This window comes from Bombina bombina, chromosome 9 (assembly GCF_027579735.1).
Source record: "Bombina bombina isolate aBomBom1 chromosome 9, aBomBom1.pri, whole genome shotgun sequence".
NCBI lineage: Eukaryota > Metazoa > Chordata > Amphibia > Anura > Bombinatoridae > Bombina > Bombina bombina.
The window spans coordinates 262,400,025-262,417,796 of record NC_069507.1 but is presented as its reverse complement, the minus strand read 5'-3'; the positions used below and the strand labels follow the sequence as shown (position 1 = coordinate 262,417,796).

The 17,772-nt window shown below is 37.5% G+C and overlaps 1 protein-coding gene across 1 annotated transcript in view; it reads left to right on the top strand.

Moving 5' to 3' along the window:
- The window catches only part of LOC128640304 (snaclec mamushigin subunit alpha), a 136,342-nt gene that overhangs the window by 50,115 nt on the left and 68,455 nt on the right, over positions 1-17,772 (top strand). The window contains exon 4 of the mRNA XM_053692796.1: positions 17,537-17,688. Within this exon, the coding sequence (XP_053548771.1) occupies positions 17,537-17,688 (152 nt within the window). The remainder of the gene's footprint in view (positions 1-17,536; positions 17,689-17,772) is intronic.

Sequence of the window (17,772 nt, the reverse complement as noted above, 5' to 3'; positions counted from 1 at the left end):
TACAATTTATAAGCTTTTATAAATAAAGTCACTCAAGTATTTAGAAAATTTAGGTTACACTGAAGTACATTAAAACATAAAGGTTAAAGTAAGCGCTGTATTTTTAAGAATTGGTGTTTGGATTTTAATTTAAGGTGTAAAACAGCAGCATGACCGGAGACCCTGATGAGATACATACTGATGTACCTGAGATGCCTACTACAACCATGGGCCCTAGACACAACAGAGCAATTAATTTATTAGAATCTGTGACTGTTAATGAAGGGGAGGGGGATCCACACGAGTTGTTCAAATTATTGGAAAAATTATTGAACACGGATGCAAATGACTGGCATGACCTCATATTACTCGACAATTATGTAATGCACAATGTGATCCCAAGAGGACTGCGAATAAAGAAATTTCCCGCATTTCAATTAGATGAAGTAGAGTTTGCTTCAGAGTGGGAGACAGCGTTACATAATTGTTCAATCACATTAATCAAGATATTGATTAAATACAGAGAGAGTAAACTAACCAAATTAGAGAAAGAAATAAGTGAAGTGAATAAAAGATTAACAACATATGATACCATAGAGAAATGGGCTAAAATTAGAAATGACATTAATCAAAGAATCAGTAGAACGGAACAGGAGTTAATTGTATCCAAAACTTCCAAACTCAAACGAGATTTGGAAGACTATAAGAATGATAGAGTGTACAATTACAGTAAACCTAGATTTAATAAAAATCATAATAAATTAGGCAGTTATGTTAATGTGAACCATTCCCAACAAAAGAATGAAAGTAGGATGCAGGACAATGTTAATGTTAACATTAGGGAAAACACACATGAACATTGTGAGAATAGATATGAAGGGGAACTTAATAAACATGGAAGTATAGGCACCAATCAAATGATACCCTCTAATCAAAATTATAATAGAGACAACAAAGGAGCAAGACCCAAAGAGCAGCAATATGGGTATAATAATATCTCACAACACAATAACTATAAGTTAAAAAATTCTTATCCTCCACAAAAAATAGACAAAGTCAGACAGCATTACCAGGAAGAAAGGCAAGGAGAACCTCATGGGCAACAAAATAGGTACATACACCATAATCAGCAGAATACTACTAGGACAAACAATAGTCCCAGAATACATTATGAGCCCAGACCCAATGAAAGAAATGAGAGTCATTTTTTAGATCAAGGGACAGGATCACGGGCCCCATGGAAATCGATAGGGGGATGGGAGGAACCAGCATTAATGAACAGGGAGAACAGGAAGAGACAGAGGGAAGGAAAAGATTGGGAACAAAACGAGGAAAGAGAGGTGGCCAACGAGCCAAAGAAACAGAGAGAAAAAAGCAATTGGTAGAGAAGGCCAAGGGAAATATAATCAATCTCTCGGACGTTAAATTGACAGATTCGGATATTCTATTACTTAATAAGGGATTAAAGTTTGCCCCCAAAAAGTTACCTAATAAATTTGAGATATACATTGATTTACAAAAGTTCGTACGGAAACTTAATTTAAAGAGATACTATGCGAAAAATGTAAATCACTATAAAGTAGTAGAAATGAAAGATGTAGAGTCTAACAAATGGAGTAAAGAAGATGTAGATGCCCTGAAAACGCTAAAACAGCTGGATACGGAAAAAATAGAATTAATTAATCAAAATGCGAGAATGGAAGATCTTATGGATCTCAGTTTGCATGAAGATGAGGTGGAAATTATACACAGTAAATTTAAACGCCCCTCGTCCTTTAACCCCACCCATGCCCAAGGGGAACATATTCCAGTCTTTAATACTCTATTAACAGAAGAGATAAATAGATACTTTGATTCAGGAAATCATAAGAAAACATTTAAATTTAAAGATAATTTACGGAAAGAAGAAAGAGAATCCCTTAATAAACTGAAAAATAATCATCAAGTGGTCATAAAGCAGGCGGATAAAGGTGGAGGGATTATAGTCCAAAAGAGAGAGGATTACTTGAGTGAAGCTAATCGACTCCTGCAAGATAAGAGTACATACATTGAATTAAAAAAGGATCCAACCATAGAATATAACAAAAACTTATTTAATATGTTGGTTGAGGCCAAGAAAGAGGGGATATTAAACAATGACGAGTTCAGTTACATCTATAACCCGCACCCTAAAATACCCATTTTCTATCATATCCCTAAGATCCACAAGGACCCAGTTAACCCCCCTGGCCGGCCTATAGTTTCCGGCATGGAATCAATCTCTAGTAATCTATCTACTTATATAGATTATTACATGCAACCAATGGTTAAAAATATCAAATCATATATTAAAGATACACCAGATGTAATAATAACACTAGAAGGGTCAAAATGGGAGGAGGATTATAGGTGGATTACGTGCGATGTAACAACATTGTACACCAATATACCGCATGAGAAGGGACTTGAGGCTTTTAAAAATATAGGGGCTAAGAGCGGAATGTCGGAAAAACATTTAGAATTCCTAAAAGACAGTGCAAAGTATATATTGTGTAACAACTATTTTAGCTTCAATGGTAAATTTTACAAACAAATCCAGGGGACAGCCATGGGTACCCCAATGGCACCGTCATATGCAAATATTTACATGTCCCAGTTTGAAGACCTTATGATTTGGGAAAATAACCCCTTCCTAGGAAGGATAATTAAATATTTAAGGTATATTGACGATATAATAATCATCTGGCAAGGGGACGATTTAACAGCACAGGAGTTTATTAGACACATGAACAATAATCAATATAATTTGAAATTTACAAGCAAAATGTCCCAAGAAAAGATCGAATTCCTGGACATAGAATTTTTTGTTGACCATGTGTCTAAATTAGTGAAGGTGAGAAATTATAGGAAACCCATGGACAGTAATGGATTCCTAAACGCAAAAAGTGGCCACATGAATATGTGGAAAAGAAATATACCACATGGCCAATTCCGCAGAATTCGCAGGAATTGTACAGATTTGGAAGATTATAATCTTGAAGCTGAGGTGTTAGAAAATAAATTAATTGAGAAGGATTATGATAGAGAGATCATTAAGGCAGCCAGAGATAAGAACGCGACATGCACAATGGAGGAATTATTACGGCCTAAACCTAATTAATCACAAGAGCAAAATACATCAGATAAAAAGGTTAGGTTTATTACGACATACAATGAGGGGGGCGGGGTTTCTCCAAAAAGCATTACATAAACATTGGGGGATATTAAAAGCGGACCCAGTCCTAAAAGGGGTAATAGAAGACAACCCAAATATAGTTTTCAAGAAAAATAAGAACTTGAAGAATATCCTAGCCCCATCTAAATTAAGAGGCCCAGAAATGGGGATAAATATCAGGTCAGGAACCTTGCAACATTGGGTGTCTGAAAAACCAGGGACATATAGATGTGGCAGAAAGAACTGCTGCATGTGCCCCATTATCTGTAGTAGGGATTCTATGGACAATTGGAATCACACTAAGTCAATACCAATAAACTCAAGAGGTACCTGTCAATCCACATTTGTAATTTATGGGCTTACTTGTAAATGTGGGAGGATCTATGTGGGAAGGACCAAACGCAAAATCAAGAGAAGATGCTACGAACACATTCACAACATTGAGATAGGGTTGAAAACACACAGTGTGTCAGAACACTTTAAATATCACCATAAGCAAGATCCATCTAGCCTACAAATTAGCATTCTAGAAGTAGTGCCATCAGGGTCAAATCCACATCAGAGACTGATAACTTTGAGAAAGAAGGAGACAAAATGGATACAACAATTAGAAAGTCTGGTCCCCAAAGGGTTGAACATTGACCTCGATCTCCAGGCTTTCATGCTCTGATGTGTAGTCTCAAACTAGATATTGGGAATGGTCTCACAATCACAGATAGAGTAAGGATAGACATCTGTAGTTAGAATGTCAGCAGGAGTAAGTAATATGAAGGGCAGCCAGTCTAAAAACAAGCCATTTAAAAGGGCAGCATCCTTTAACATGAAACATGTATATTTTTAAAAAAAAACCTATGTACACTAATGAATAAATTTATGAATGCACAAAGTTTTTAATGCATGACATATATATATATATGAATGTATTTAGGAGTATATAGTTTTTTAAGTATTTTAAGTATTTTAGTTACAACGTATTTAGGAAGCGGTTTTGGTTACGTGATGAATTTTTGTTTTTTATAATGTATATTTAAATTGATTGAATAAATAGGTGTTAGTTAATGAAATGTATACTGAATATACCAAGCCGTTTTAACCTTGCAATTTTGTATCTCCCTTACGGCACACTAACCTGTATTCAGTCAAAGGTGGGTGTGACAAAATTGGACATATGATTGGCCTACAAGATAGGAATAGGGAGGAGTTACTAGCATTTAAACTACGGACCCCCGCAAAAAAACTTCATACCTTGTCTGCAAGTCTTGAGAAAGTTCGCATAGGACGGACGAAACGCGTAGAAAGGCACAAGGCAACAGTCACCAAAGAATTAAGGGAATAAAAAGCTTGTCTGTGGGTCAATCAATAACGGACTGTGTACACCGGAGCAAGCTCGATCACAAGGAAGGTGTAAAAGCTACAGCTGAACCGGGACAGTATAATCCTAAATGATCTACCACTTTGAAGCGCCTGTTTTTATCTAAACTTTTGTAAGTGCAATATGTGTGTATGCGCAATTTGGAAGCATTAAAACTTTTACCTTGAGTCGTGGCTGCGCTCGTTGTTCTTTTTGTCTCTATAGTGATCCCGTAGTCTGACACACTCCTTCGTGGTCAGTGAATTGTGCAGCAGCGCCACGCTCAAAACACAACGGAGGATACCGAGATTAAGAAAGAATCAAAAGAATTCCAAGAAAACATTTTACCATACTCCGGGAGGCATAAAGGTACAAGTATTCGGTATTGTCATACCTTGTAACATTTAGTATGTACATTATTCAAGACTAGAAACAAAGTATTAATCGGTGTGACATTCTCATTTCAGACAGTTGTAAATTTTAATCAGTGGTTAGTATATACAATTTATAAGCTTTTATAAATAAAGTCACTCAAGTATTTAGAAAATTTAGGTTACACTGAAGTACATTAAAACATATAGGTTAAAGTAAGCGCTGTATTTTTAAGAATTGGTGTTTAAGTTAGGGTGTGTTAGGGTTAGGGTTAGACTTTGATATAGGGGTTAATACATTTACTATAGTGGCAGCGGTGTAGGGGGCGCAGATTAGTGGTTAATAAATATAATGTAGGTGGCGGCGGGGTCCGTGAGAGGTGGTTTAGGGGTTAATACATTTATTAGCATTGCGGTGGGCTCTGGGAGCGGCGGTTTAGGGGTTAAACACTTTATTTATTTGGGGCGGGGTCCGGGAGCGGCAGGATAGGGGTTAATATTTTTATGTAGGTGGCGGCGGTATAGGGGGTGGCAGATTAGGGGTTAATATGTATAATGTAAGTGGCGGTGGGCTCCGAGAGCAGCGGTATAGGGGTTAATACATTTATTAGAGTTGCAGTGTGCTCCGGGAGCGGCGGTTTGGGGGTTAATAACTTTATTTAGGTGCGGCGGGGTCCGGGAGCGGCAATATAGCGGGTAAAACAGTATAGTATAGTGTGGGTGCTTAGTGACAGGGTATCAATAAAGCTGTGAAAAAGCTGAAGAGCAGCGAGATCGATGACTGTTAGTTAACAACAGTCCGCTGCTCATCACCCCGTACTTGGTGCGCAGCTTTTTGACAGTTTTTTTTGTAATTTTGGAGAACGTATTCAGGTCCGCGACAGCGATGTTAGGCGATCTTAGGCGAGCGTATTGGTGTGGCGAATGCAGGTAAGTTGACAGCTTGATAAGTAGGGGCCATAATATAGAGACACTTGGTAGGGCAAGTATTGTGCTTCAAAGCTAAACCGGGGAGATACACAGGCTTTTATTACCCCATATTACCCCCATAGAACCACCACTGGCTCAGATTTTACTTCCATATCACAGTGGAAAGTAAAATGCTAGCACTCAAGTAATAGTTTTGTGTGCACTAACATCTGGAGGTCAAAAATCCCTCCCCTAATAGACTTCTATGGTGCGAGCTACAAAACTTACAGCTAGATTACGAGTTTTGCGGTAAGATGAAAAAGCAGCGTTAACAGGTCCTAACGCTGCTTTTTCACTACCGTTGTTATTACGAGTATTGCAGGTTTAGGGGCCCTGCACACTTTTTTGGCCTTACTGCAAACCGACTTACGTAAACTTCGGAAACCCTTTTTTTCTATGGGACTTCCATAGCGCTGGTATTACAAGTCTGTCCTGGGAGGCCAAAAAGTGAGCGGTACACCCTCTACCTCCAAGATTCCTAATGCATTCTAAAGTCAGTAGTAATGAGTTTTATGGTACAACGCCGTAGCATAAAACTCATAACTAAAGTGCTAAAAAGTACAATAACACCCATAAACTACCTATTAACCCCTAAACTGAGGCCCTCCCACATCGCAAACACTATAATAAAAATGTTTAACCTCTAATCTGCTGGTACGGACATCGCCGCCACTAGAATAAACATATTAACCCCTAAACCGCTGCACTTCCGCCTCACAAACACTAGTTAAATATTATTAACCCCTAATCTGCCGCTCCGGACATCACCGCAACCTACATTATATTTATTAACCCCTAATCTGCCATCCCCAACGTCGCTGCCACTATTCTAAATGTATTAACCCTTTAAACTTAAGTATAACCCTAACACCCCTAACTTAAATATAATTTAAATAAATCTAAATAAATTTCCTATCATTAACTAAATTATTCCTATTTAAATCTAAATACTTACCTATAAAATAAACCCTAAACTTGCTACAATATAACTAATAGTTACATTGTATGCAGTTTAGGGTTTATTTTTATTTTACAGGCAAGTTTGTATTTATTTTAACTAGGTAGAATAGTTACTAAATAGTTATTAACTATTTAATAACTACCTAGCTAAAATAAATACAAATTGACCTGTAAAATAAAACCTAACCTATGTTACAATAACACCTAACACTACACTACAATTAAATAAATTACCTACATTAAATACAATTAAATAAATTAAATTAGCTAAATCACAAAACCCCCCCACTAAATTACAGAAAATAAAAAACAAATTACAAGATCTTTAAACTAATTACACCTAATCTAATAGCCCTATCAAAATAAAAAAGCCCCCCAAAATAAAAAAAAACCCTAGCCTAAAATAAACTATCACTAGCCCTTAAAAGGGTTTTTTGCGGGGCATTGCCCCAAAGAAATACAAACAACTCCCCCAACAGTAAAACCCACCACTCACACAACCAACCCCCAAATAAAAGCCTAACTAAAAAGATCTAAGCTCCCCATTGCCCTGAAAAGGGCATTTAGCTCTATTGCAGGCCCAAAGCCCTAACCTAAAAAATAAACCCACCCAATACACCCTTAACAAAATCCTAACACTAACCCCCGAAGATTCACTTACCGGGAGAAGTCTTCATCCAAGCGGCAAGATGTCCTCAAGGAAGCCGGCAGAAGTGGTCCTCCAGATGGGCAGAAGTGGTCCTCCAGACGGGCAGAAGTCTTCATCTAGACGGCATCTTATATCTTCATCCTTCCGTTTGAAGAGGATGCTCCGCGCCGGATGTCTTGAAGATGGAGCCGCTCCGCGTCGGAATGATGAAGATAGAAGATACCATCTGGATGAAGACTTCTGGCAAATTTTACTACAGTAATTGTCACTATTTTACATGTATAGTATTTATTGAATACTAATAGAATACTGTTCTGTAATAGTGTTAAACTAAATGTAGCACTACTGCACCCCTAATATATGTTAGTTCAAACATGTTTTCAAGTTTTTAAACACACTGGCAAGTGAAAAGAAAGCTAAAACTGCCTTGTTTCACTTAAGGCGGTTTTCATTTTACAGCGGGGCTCCGGTCCCTAATCCGCTGTATGAGCGGGGTATACCTGTATATATATATAATAGGTTTAAAAGAGAACAGTTGTGATCAGTGCTAAGTGTACCACCCTCAGACCACAGCTCCAATTATTAGAGAATAAACTGGCTGCCTAATACCTGAAATAATGACAAATGATAGGTCCCCACCTAGCACCGTCTTATTTCTAGCTTGTTATGGAAATAGGTGAAAAGATTGGTATTAAGGCGCACTGTTTATACAAACGTATACAGATATGTGTCAAAATGTATGACAGAGGATATATAGTGTTTGGTTGACACCTATTAATATAATGATATCAAGTGTAAAATGACCAAACTATTAGTTGAAATAAATTCCAAAAACGGCTAAATCCACATAAAGCATTATACTGTCTAACACTGTTCAAAGTGATGTGAACCAAATCAGAAAAAATATATTCGTTACCTAAATCAAGGAATTGGTACGTATATATAAAAACGTATTTGTTTTTTCAGATGTCAGAAATAGAGTCTCAGAATAATATAATTCCCCCTTTGTTGCAAAAAGGTGATTATAATGAATAAGTCAGTATTAAAAGTAATATATCCATATAACATAGAATAGAAATGAAAACAAATCAGTCCCCAATTTGCTTGATGTGCGGTCTTATTCTTAAGCAATCCAAAAAATGGAGATGAATGCCTACTTACTACAGGTTACCTCAATCATATGAGGTAAGTAGATGCGTCCCTTTAAGGAATAGGCGTCCCCCGGCAGTCCAGGATATTGCTTCTATGTCTCCTCGATATGGTGGAAGTATTATCTTCCTTTGCAGATCTGTTTTATACCTTCCTCTCAACAGCACGATGTGCCATGGACATATAAAAAAGGAATACAAATACAGACCAGTAGTGCAACACTGTATGTAAGTTTAAAAGCTTATACTATTAGCTCAGTATAAAATGCTCACATTTGTTACCCTCAATCTAGTATGAGGTATCATTTGGGCATGTAAGAATCATTTGTAACATTAATTGCGGTCTTATTCTTATACAATACAAAAGATGGTGATGAGTGCCTACTTACTACAAATGACCTCAATCCTATGAGGTAAGTAGATGCATCCCTTTAAGGAATAGATATCGCACAGCAATCCAGGCTATCGCTTCTGTATCTCCTCGATATGGTAGAAGTGTTATCTTCCATATGGTAGAAGTGTTATCAACCAAACACTATATATCCTCTGTCATAAATTTTGACACATATCTGTATACGTTTGTATAAACAGTGTGCCTTAATACCAATCTTTTCACCTATATATATATAATAGTAGAGAAAAAGATCAGCACTCACCAACTGTTGTAACCACTCAGTGCACACATGAATTTTATTACTACATATACACCTGCATCACGTAAAGTACAAGAAGTGATTAAACAGCACTGGCCGATTGTTTCAACAGATACTATATTACCGTTCGGTGAGTCACCAACTCCAAGATTGGTTTACAAGAGGGCACAGAACCTGCGAGATCTTCTGGTGAACACAGATCCCATTGCAAGCTACCAAAACCACACTTGGTTACCCCCTGGGAAGAAGGGGTGCTATAAATGTGGCAATTGCATCACATGCAATGGTATGATCGTGGGCAATAGGTTCCACCACCCGCACATGAATAAGACCTTCAACATACGACATCGGCTAATGTGCACTTCAGACCATGTGATTTACGTGATCATTTGCCCCTATTCGCTATACTATGTGGGTAAAACCATTACTTCTTTCAGAGAGAGGTTAGCCAACCACAAGACAGCCATTCAATTGGCTTTGGATAAGGGAACCTCAGATCAGCTGGTGGCACGCCACTTTGGACAGGCTGGGCATCCCATTTCCTCTCTGAGGACAATCCTAATTTACCACGTACCAAAGTCTAGACGTGGGGGTGACCGAGCCAAGGCTCTGTTGAAAATGGAATCTCGCTGGATCTACCGTCTTGATACTATAACACCAAAAGGCTTGAATATATCTATTGATTATAGCTGCTTCTATAAATGACTGTGGGTTTCCTTTCATCTTGTTATCAATTTCTACCATGTCCTTGATGCACGTTGCAAAATTTTTTATACAGCCTAGTTGGTTTGGCTGGTTCCTTTTGACACTGACAGAGTATTACACATTTTTTTCTGATCCTGTTGGATCGTATAATGTGCCTGATGTGGCCCTTTAAGCAATATGTGTTTGCTTTTGTGTGTCAAAGTAACCTGCCAATTATAACTACTTGTGTTTTTAATGTATAGATATTCATTTTCACTTGGTACTCAGATTCATAACATTGTATCTTTTGTGCAACTTGTATATGTGTTGCGCTTTTGAGAGTTCACCACTCACATCATATGGGTTTGTTAATTAGCCTATTGACTCTAAACACAATGTATATTATATCTAGCAAGTTATGCATAAAGTGCGCAAGATTGTCTTTTACAAACGTAGTTGTTACTGTATACTGCTTGACATTTTTCAGTTGCAGTGTATCTCCGTTGATCGTAGCCGTTGTTTATGGTTACCGGGACAACCTGTGTAGGCGCGATGATGTCATCGCGCACGCATGCGTAATTGCTACATGTTGCCTCAAGCTGTTGGTCTTGATTGGGTCTCCATGGTTAAGCATACACACTTGCGGTCCATGCTGAATTTTATGGCATACAGCTGTGTTAAATGCTTATGTGCTTGGCGGTTTTTGTATGTGAATCTGATTGGTGGGTGGGGGTATTTAAGGGATTGTTTGTGAGTGTTTTTCTATGCCTGATTTTCCTTTGTGAATTGCTGCATGTGACCAAGGTTCCAGTGGGAGCTGAAACGTTATGCTACTTTGGCATAAAAGAGGGTGATTTTCCAAATCTCGTGTGCTGGCTTTCTTTGCTGTGGGACTCCACGGATCTCCACCAGGTCTTGTGCCTTTGCAGTGTATTTTCTTTTATATATATATATATATATATATATATATATATATATATATATACAGGGAGTGCAGAATTATTAGGCAAATGAGTATTTTAACCACATCATCCTCTTTATGCATGTTGTCTTGCTCCAAGCTGTATAGGCTCGAAAGCCTACTACCAATTAAGCATATTAGGTGATGTGCATCTCTGTAATGAGAAGGGGTGTGGTCTAATGACATCAACACCCTATATCAGGTGTGCATAATTATTAGGCAACTTCCTTTCCTTTGGCAAAATGGGTCAAAAGAAGGACTTGACAGGCTCAGAAAAGTCAAAAATAGTGAGATATCTTGCAGAGGGATGCAGCACTCTTAAAATTGCAAAGCTTCTGAAGCGTGATCATCGAACAATCAAGCGTTTCATTCAAAATAGTCAACAGGGTCGCAAGAAGCGTGTGGAAAAACCAAGGCGCAAAATAACTGCCCATGAACTGAGAAAAGTCAAGCGTGCAGCTGCCAAGATGTCACTTGCCACCAGTTTGGCCATATTTCAGAGCTGCAACATCACTGGAGTGCCCAAAAGCACAAGGTGTGCAATACTCAGAGACATGGCCAAGGTAAGAAAGGCTGAAAGACGACCACCACTGAACAAGACACACAAGCTGAAACGTCAAGACTGGGCCAAGAAATATCTCAAGACTGATTTTTCTAAGCTTTTATGGACTGATGAAATGAGAGTGAGTCTTGATGGGCCAGATGGATGGGCCCGTGGCTGGATTGGTAAAGGGCAGAGAGCTCCAGTCCGACTCAGACGCCAGCAAGGTGGAGGTGGAGTACTGGTTTGGGCTGGTATCATCAAAGATGAGCTTGTGGGGCCTTTTCGGGTTGAGGATGGAGTCAAGCTCAACTCCCAGTCCTACTGCCAGTTTCTGGAAGACACCTTCTTCAAGCAGTGGTACAGGAAGAAGTCTGCATCCTTCAAGAAAAACATGATTTTCATGCAGGACAATGCTCCATCACACGCGTCCAAGTACTCCACAGCGTGGCTGGCAAGAAAGGGTATAAAAGAAGAAAATCTAATGACATGGCCTCCTTGTTCACCTGATCTGAACCCCATTGAGAACCTGTGGTCCATCATCAAATGTGAGATTTACAAGGAGGGAAAACAGTACACCTCTCTGAACAGTGTCTGGGAGGCTGTGGTTGCTGCTGCACGCAATGTTGATGGTGAACAGATCAAAACACTGACAGAATCCATGGATGGCAGGCTTTTGAATGTCCTTGCAAAGAAAGGTGGCTATATTGGTCACTGATTTGTTTTTGTTTTGTTTTTGAATGTCAGAAATGTATATTTGTGAATGTTGAGATGTTATATTGGTTTCACTGGTAAAAATAAATAATTGAAATGGGTATATATTTCTTTTTTGTTAAGTTGCCTAATAATTATGTACAGTAATAGTCACCTGCACACACAGATATCCCCCTAAAATAGCTAAAACTAAAAACAAACTAAAAACTACTTCCAAAAATATTCAGCTTTGATATTAATGAGTTTTTTGGGTTCATTGAGAACATGGTTGTTGTTTAATAATAAAATTAATCCTCAAAAATACAACTTGCCTAATAATTCTGCACTCCCTGTATATATATATATATATATATATATATATATATATATGTATATATATATATATGTGTGTGTGTGTGTGTGTATGTATATATATATATATATATATATATATATATATGTATATATATATATATATATATATATATATATATATATATACACACAGAGAGAGAGAAGCACACTCACAGGAGCGAACAACCGGCTCAATACCATTGTTAGCCTGTTCTATGATGATTTACCACCCGGGTGCAGCTTCTTTTAGCCTAGTGATGCTTTTCACAGAGTAGAACTTTCCTGTAGTATATCAGTCTGAGCCCACCTTTTACGGTCAGTCCAGCACTGAAATACCAGGCAATTCCTCTCTGAACAAGGAACACAGCAACCCCAGACGATTGTATCGGCCTTCATTGGGCCTCATCAGTGAGGTGTAGCCATATTCCTCTAAGCACACTGAGCAAGGAGTCCACATCTGGTTTACCCTTTTTCCCTTAGGGAGACTAAATACACAGAGAGAGAAGCACACTCATAGAAACTAAGAACCGGCTCAATACTATTGTTAGCCTGTTCTATGGCGATTTACCACCCGGGTGCATCTTCTTTTAGTCCAGTAATGCTTTTCAAAGAGTAAAACTTTCCTGTAGCATATCAGTCTGATCCCGCCTATTACGGTCAGTCCAGCACCGAAATAGCAGGCAATTCCTCTCTGAACAAGGAACACAGCAACCCCAGATGATCGTTACAGCCTTCATTGGGCCTCGTCAGTGAGGTGTAGCCATATTCATCTAAGCACACTGAGCAAGGAGTCCACGTCTGGTTTCCCCTTTTTTCCATAGGGAGACTAAATACACAGAGAGAGAAGCGCACTCACAGGAAAGAACAACTGGCTCAATACCATTGTTAGCCTGTTCTATGGCGATTTACCACCAGGGTGCAGCTTCTTTTATCCCAGTAATGCTTTTCACAGAGTAGAACTTTACTGTAGCATATTAATTTGATCCCGCCTATTACGGTCAGTACAGCACCGAAATACCAGGCAATTCCTCGCTGATCAAAGAACACAGCAACCCCAGACGATCATTCTGCCTTCATTGAGGTGTAGCCATATTCCTCTAAGCACACTGAGCAAGGAGTCCACGTCTGGTTTCCCCTTTTTCCCATAGGGAGACTAAATACACAGAGAGAGAAGCACACTCACAGTGAGTGAACTTCTCTCTGTATGTATTTAGTCTCCCTATGGGAAAAAGGGGCAACCAGATGTGGACTCCTTGCTCAGTGTGCTTAGAGGAACATAGCTACACCTCACTGACGAGGCCCAATAAAGGCCGAAACGATCATCTGGGGTTGCTGTGTTCCTTGTTCAGAGAGGAATTACCTGGTATTTCAGCGCTGGACTGACCGTAATAGGAGGGATCAAACTGATATACTACAGGAAAGTTCTACTCTGTGAAAAGCATTACTTGGCTAAAAGTGATGCACCCAGGTGGTAAATAACCATAGAACAGGCTAACAATGGTATTGAGCTGATTGTTCATTCCTGTGAGTGCACTTCTCTCTGTATGTGTATATATATAAAAAATAAAGGATTTAACTAGATTTCCCTCGTGAAAATTCAATTTAATGTGTGTGTATATATATATATATATATATATATATATACATACAAAAAAAATATTAGTTTACCAGCTCTATACGCTACTTAGTATCAAAAAATTTGAGAACTCTAGGTACCCAAAAAATATATTATATCTAGAGGTGCAAGGGGGTACTTTGGATACAAATTACATTTATGTAAGTATGTTTATGTGCATATATGTTTGTGTGTAAGAAGTGCTTTATGATTCTAAGTTTCACTGAATTTCTTTTACACATCATTAGCTTAGAGATTTAAGGAATAAACACACCACACTATATGTCATGCAGATATTAGTTAACAACCTTGCAACATACATTCATGATTTATGTTTCCTGCTTTTGCTGTAAAATACCTCTGAAAAGTGTGCTTGTTCCTGTCCACCCTCTAGGCTATAGATCAATTTGTTATTGACTGTTTCATATGCCAGTAGCTTATCAGTGAGAGAGAGAGAGAGAGAGAGAGAGAGAGAGAGAGAGAGAAGATTAAGTTAATCCCATTAAAGGAGGTGACCCATTTAACACAAGCAATACTGTCCCTGAATTATGTTTCTAACCAGAAATGTATCTAAACCCTTTTTAAATAGGTAAATAGGTATTGGCATTTACTAGGTAATACATTCCACAATTTAATTGCTCTTACAGCAATTTTCTTGGAATACATAGAGCTTCCTCCATCTCTTTATATAGGCCTTGAATATATTTATATAAAGTAATCATATCACCTCTCAGGTGCTTTTTATTCTAGAGAAAACAGACCCAGTTTGGCTAACCTTCCCTTATAGCTTAAAATTTCCATTTCCCTTATTAGGTTTGTGTACCTTCTCTGAACTTTTTCAGTCTGCAATGTATTTGTTTGAGATTGGTTAGCAGAACTGCACTCCATACTCATGGTGCGGGCTTACCGGGGATTTTTATAGTGACAGAATTATTCTTTCCTCCCTTGCATAAATGCCTCTTTTAATACATGCTAGTATCGTATTAGCCTTAGAAGCCACTGCCCTGCATTTTGCATCCATCTTTAGCTTGTTATCTGCAAGTACCCCCAAATCCCTTTGCTCTGCTGTTTTTGCCAAGTCTAGTCTAATTTAAGTAATAGGTTGACTGCTTATTTTTACTTCCAAAATTGAAGCTTGCTTTTTCATTTACCTGCACACTTTAATTTTTGTAGATCCCCTTGTAAAGCAAGTTCATCTTACCTTGACCTAATGACTTTACACATCTTTGTGTCATTTGCAAAAATAGAGATGTTGCTATGTAATCCTTGCTTCAAGTCCTTAATAGAAATAATAAAAAGAACAGTAATTATCCGTGGAAGACTCCACTGATATTTTAACTTTTGTCCTCATAGAATCTAATTAAATTAGTTTACATGATCTATTTCACATAAAACATGCTATTTTGAACTCATAATCTTGTTTACATGAATATACTCATCAATATAATCCCTTACAATCCCTTCAAGTATCTTCCCCACTATTGATGTCAGACTAACTGGTCTATAGCTTCTGTATGAGCCCTGCTTCCCTTTTTAAAAAGTTGTACCACATCAGCTTCACGCCAGTCCTGGGGTACTATGCCTGAGGATAATGTGTCTTGAAAAACTAAGTGTAGAGGTTTGGCTAGATCAGTTCTAAGTTCCCATAAAACACTTGGGTTTATTCCATCTGGGCGTGGGGTTTTATTTACCTTATTATTATTCAGTTATTTCATGATATCCTCTTCTATAGATAATCCAGTTAATGGGATGGGCTTGTATGTTCTAGTTTGTTTCAAAGTATCTCCCATTGGTTCATCTCTTGTGTATACAGAAGAAAAGAACTGGTTTAGTACCTCAGCCTTCTCCCTGTCACTGTTAGTCATGCTACCCTTCTCACATATTAATGCACCTATATATTTTTTTGTAGATTTTTTCCATTTATGTACTTGAAAAACCTTTTAGGGTTTGACTCCATTGCAATTAATGTTTCATTCTTTCTTTTACATGCTTTGTTATGTTCCTTATATATTTGGAATGTTGAGTCTGTACTATTTTCTTTGAATATTTTAAATGCTCTATGCTTTTTCCTAATTTCTCTTAATACATTTTTATGTAGCCATGTTGGCTTCAATTTATTTATTTTACTTTTATAACCATGTGCTATGTGTTTATATGTACAGTATATTTATTTAACAAAGTTTTACATGTTATTCATTCATCTACTGTGTTTTAAGAATTGCTTGCCCCATTTATGCTATGTAACAATTTCCCTAAATCACTGAATTTTGCTTTCTTATAATTAAAAGTCTTGGTTGAACTCTTGTAACACTAATACTATTTATCATGTTCTTTTGTTTCTATTACAATATAAAATATAAATATATATATATACTTTAGATGAGTGCACTGTCTCCTATTTCTATGTAGATTAATACTATTTTGACACAGGTTCTCTATGACTGAGGTGGATTTTGAAATTCACAGGTTTCTCTCACTATTAATTTGTATGTCCTATTATTAAATTGGACTCCTTAAGCATTCGACATTCAAGGAAGGGACATTCAAGCGTAACCCAGGTTCTGAACTAAAAATGGGCCGGCTCCTAAACTTTACATTCCTGCTTTTAAAAGAAAGATAGCAAGAGATTGAAGAATAATTGATAATAGGAGTAAATTGGAAAGTTGCTTAAAATTGCTGCTCTGTCTGAATCATGAAAAAAAAACCATTTGGGTTTAGTGTCCCTTTAAGGTGCTGCTCACTTTCATTAGTTTTTTTTTTTTAAAGTTAATGTCAGATTATTAATCTGGTGTGTATCAGCAAACCTAAAGTGTTTTTATTTATGTTTTAACTCAGATATTTTCACTATTAGTTTTGTAGAGATAAGTGTCACTGTCTTGTGGAAATAAACCTTACTGACATTTTCACAATGCTACCCTTGTCTTGTGCTTCTTCCTTATATGTAACAGTATAGGAAAGAGGGTTGTTACCATATTGCTCCCTTATAAAGGATGTTTTCACAGAAGAAGATGTTAAGCTACACAGACAGTTATAGCTGCCTCTTTATGTTTCTCAGGTGTCATGTAATTAGAGACCTATGGCATCCTGTCAGATTCTGTAATGATTGGTCTATACAATAATTGATCACTAATTAGTGTAACATGTTAACGAATGCATGCACAGCTAAAAGGAAATCAAATACCTATTACTGGGTAAGAATTGTGTCTCACGCTCCCTAGAGAGGCCAAAAACATAAATCTGTAACCTAAGTTTAGAAAATGCTGCATATTGTGTAAATCAGCTGTGTGATTTGCAGCATTTGTAGATTACAGAATTTGCTTTTTGGCCTCTAGGGAGTGTTGGAAATAGCACTTTTGTTCTATTTACAAAATCATGTGGTGTTTAATGTACACACACTTTTTGCCTTCCCTTTTAGGTGCTAAATGCCTTTTCTGTCCCAAGGGTTGGTTGAACAAAGGAAGTAAATGCTATTATATGTCTAGCAATAAATCATCATGGGATGAATCACAAAGGTACTGCTCAGAGCGAAATGCAAACCTATGGATGATAAAGAGAAAAGAGGAAAAGGTTAGCATATAATAGTTGTATTGAGACTTATATCATGTACTAAGGCTTCCTCTGTGTGTGCATTTATATATGTTTGTGTGTTTG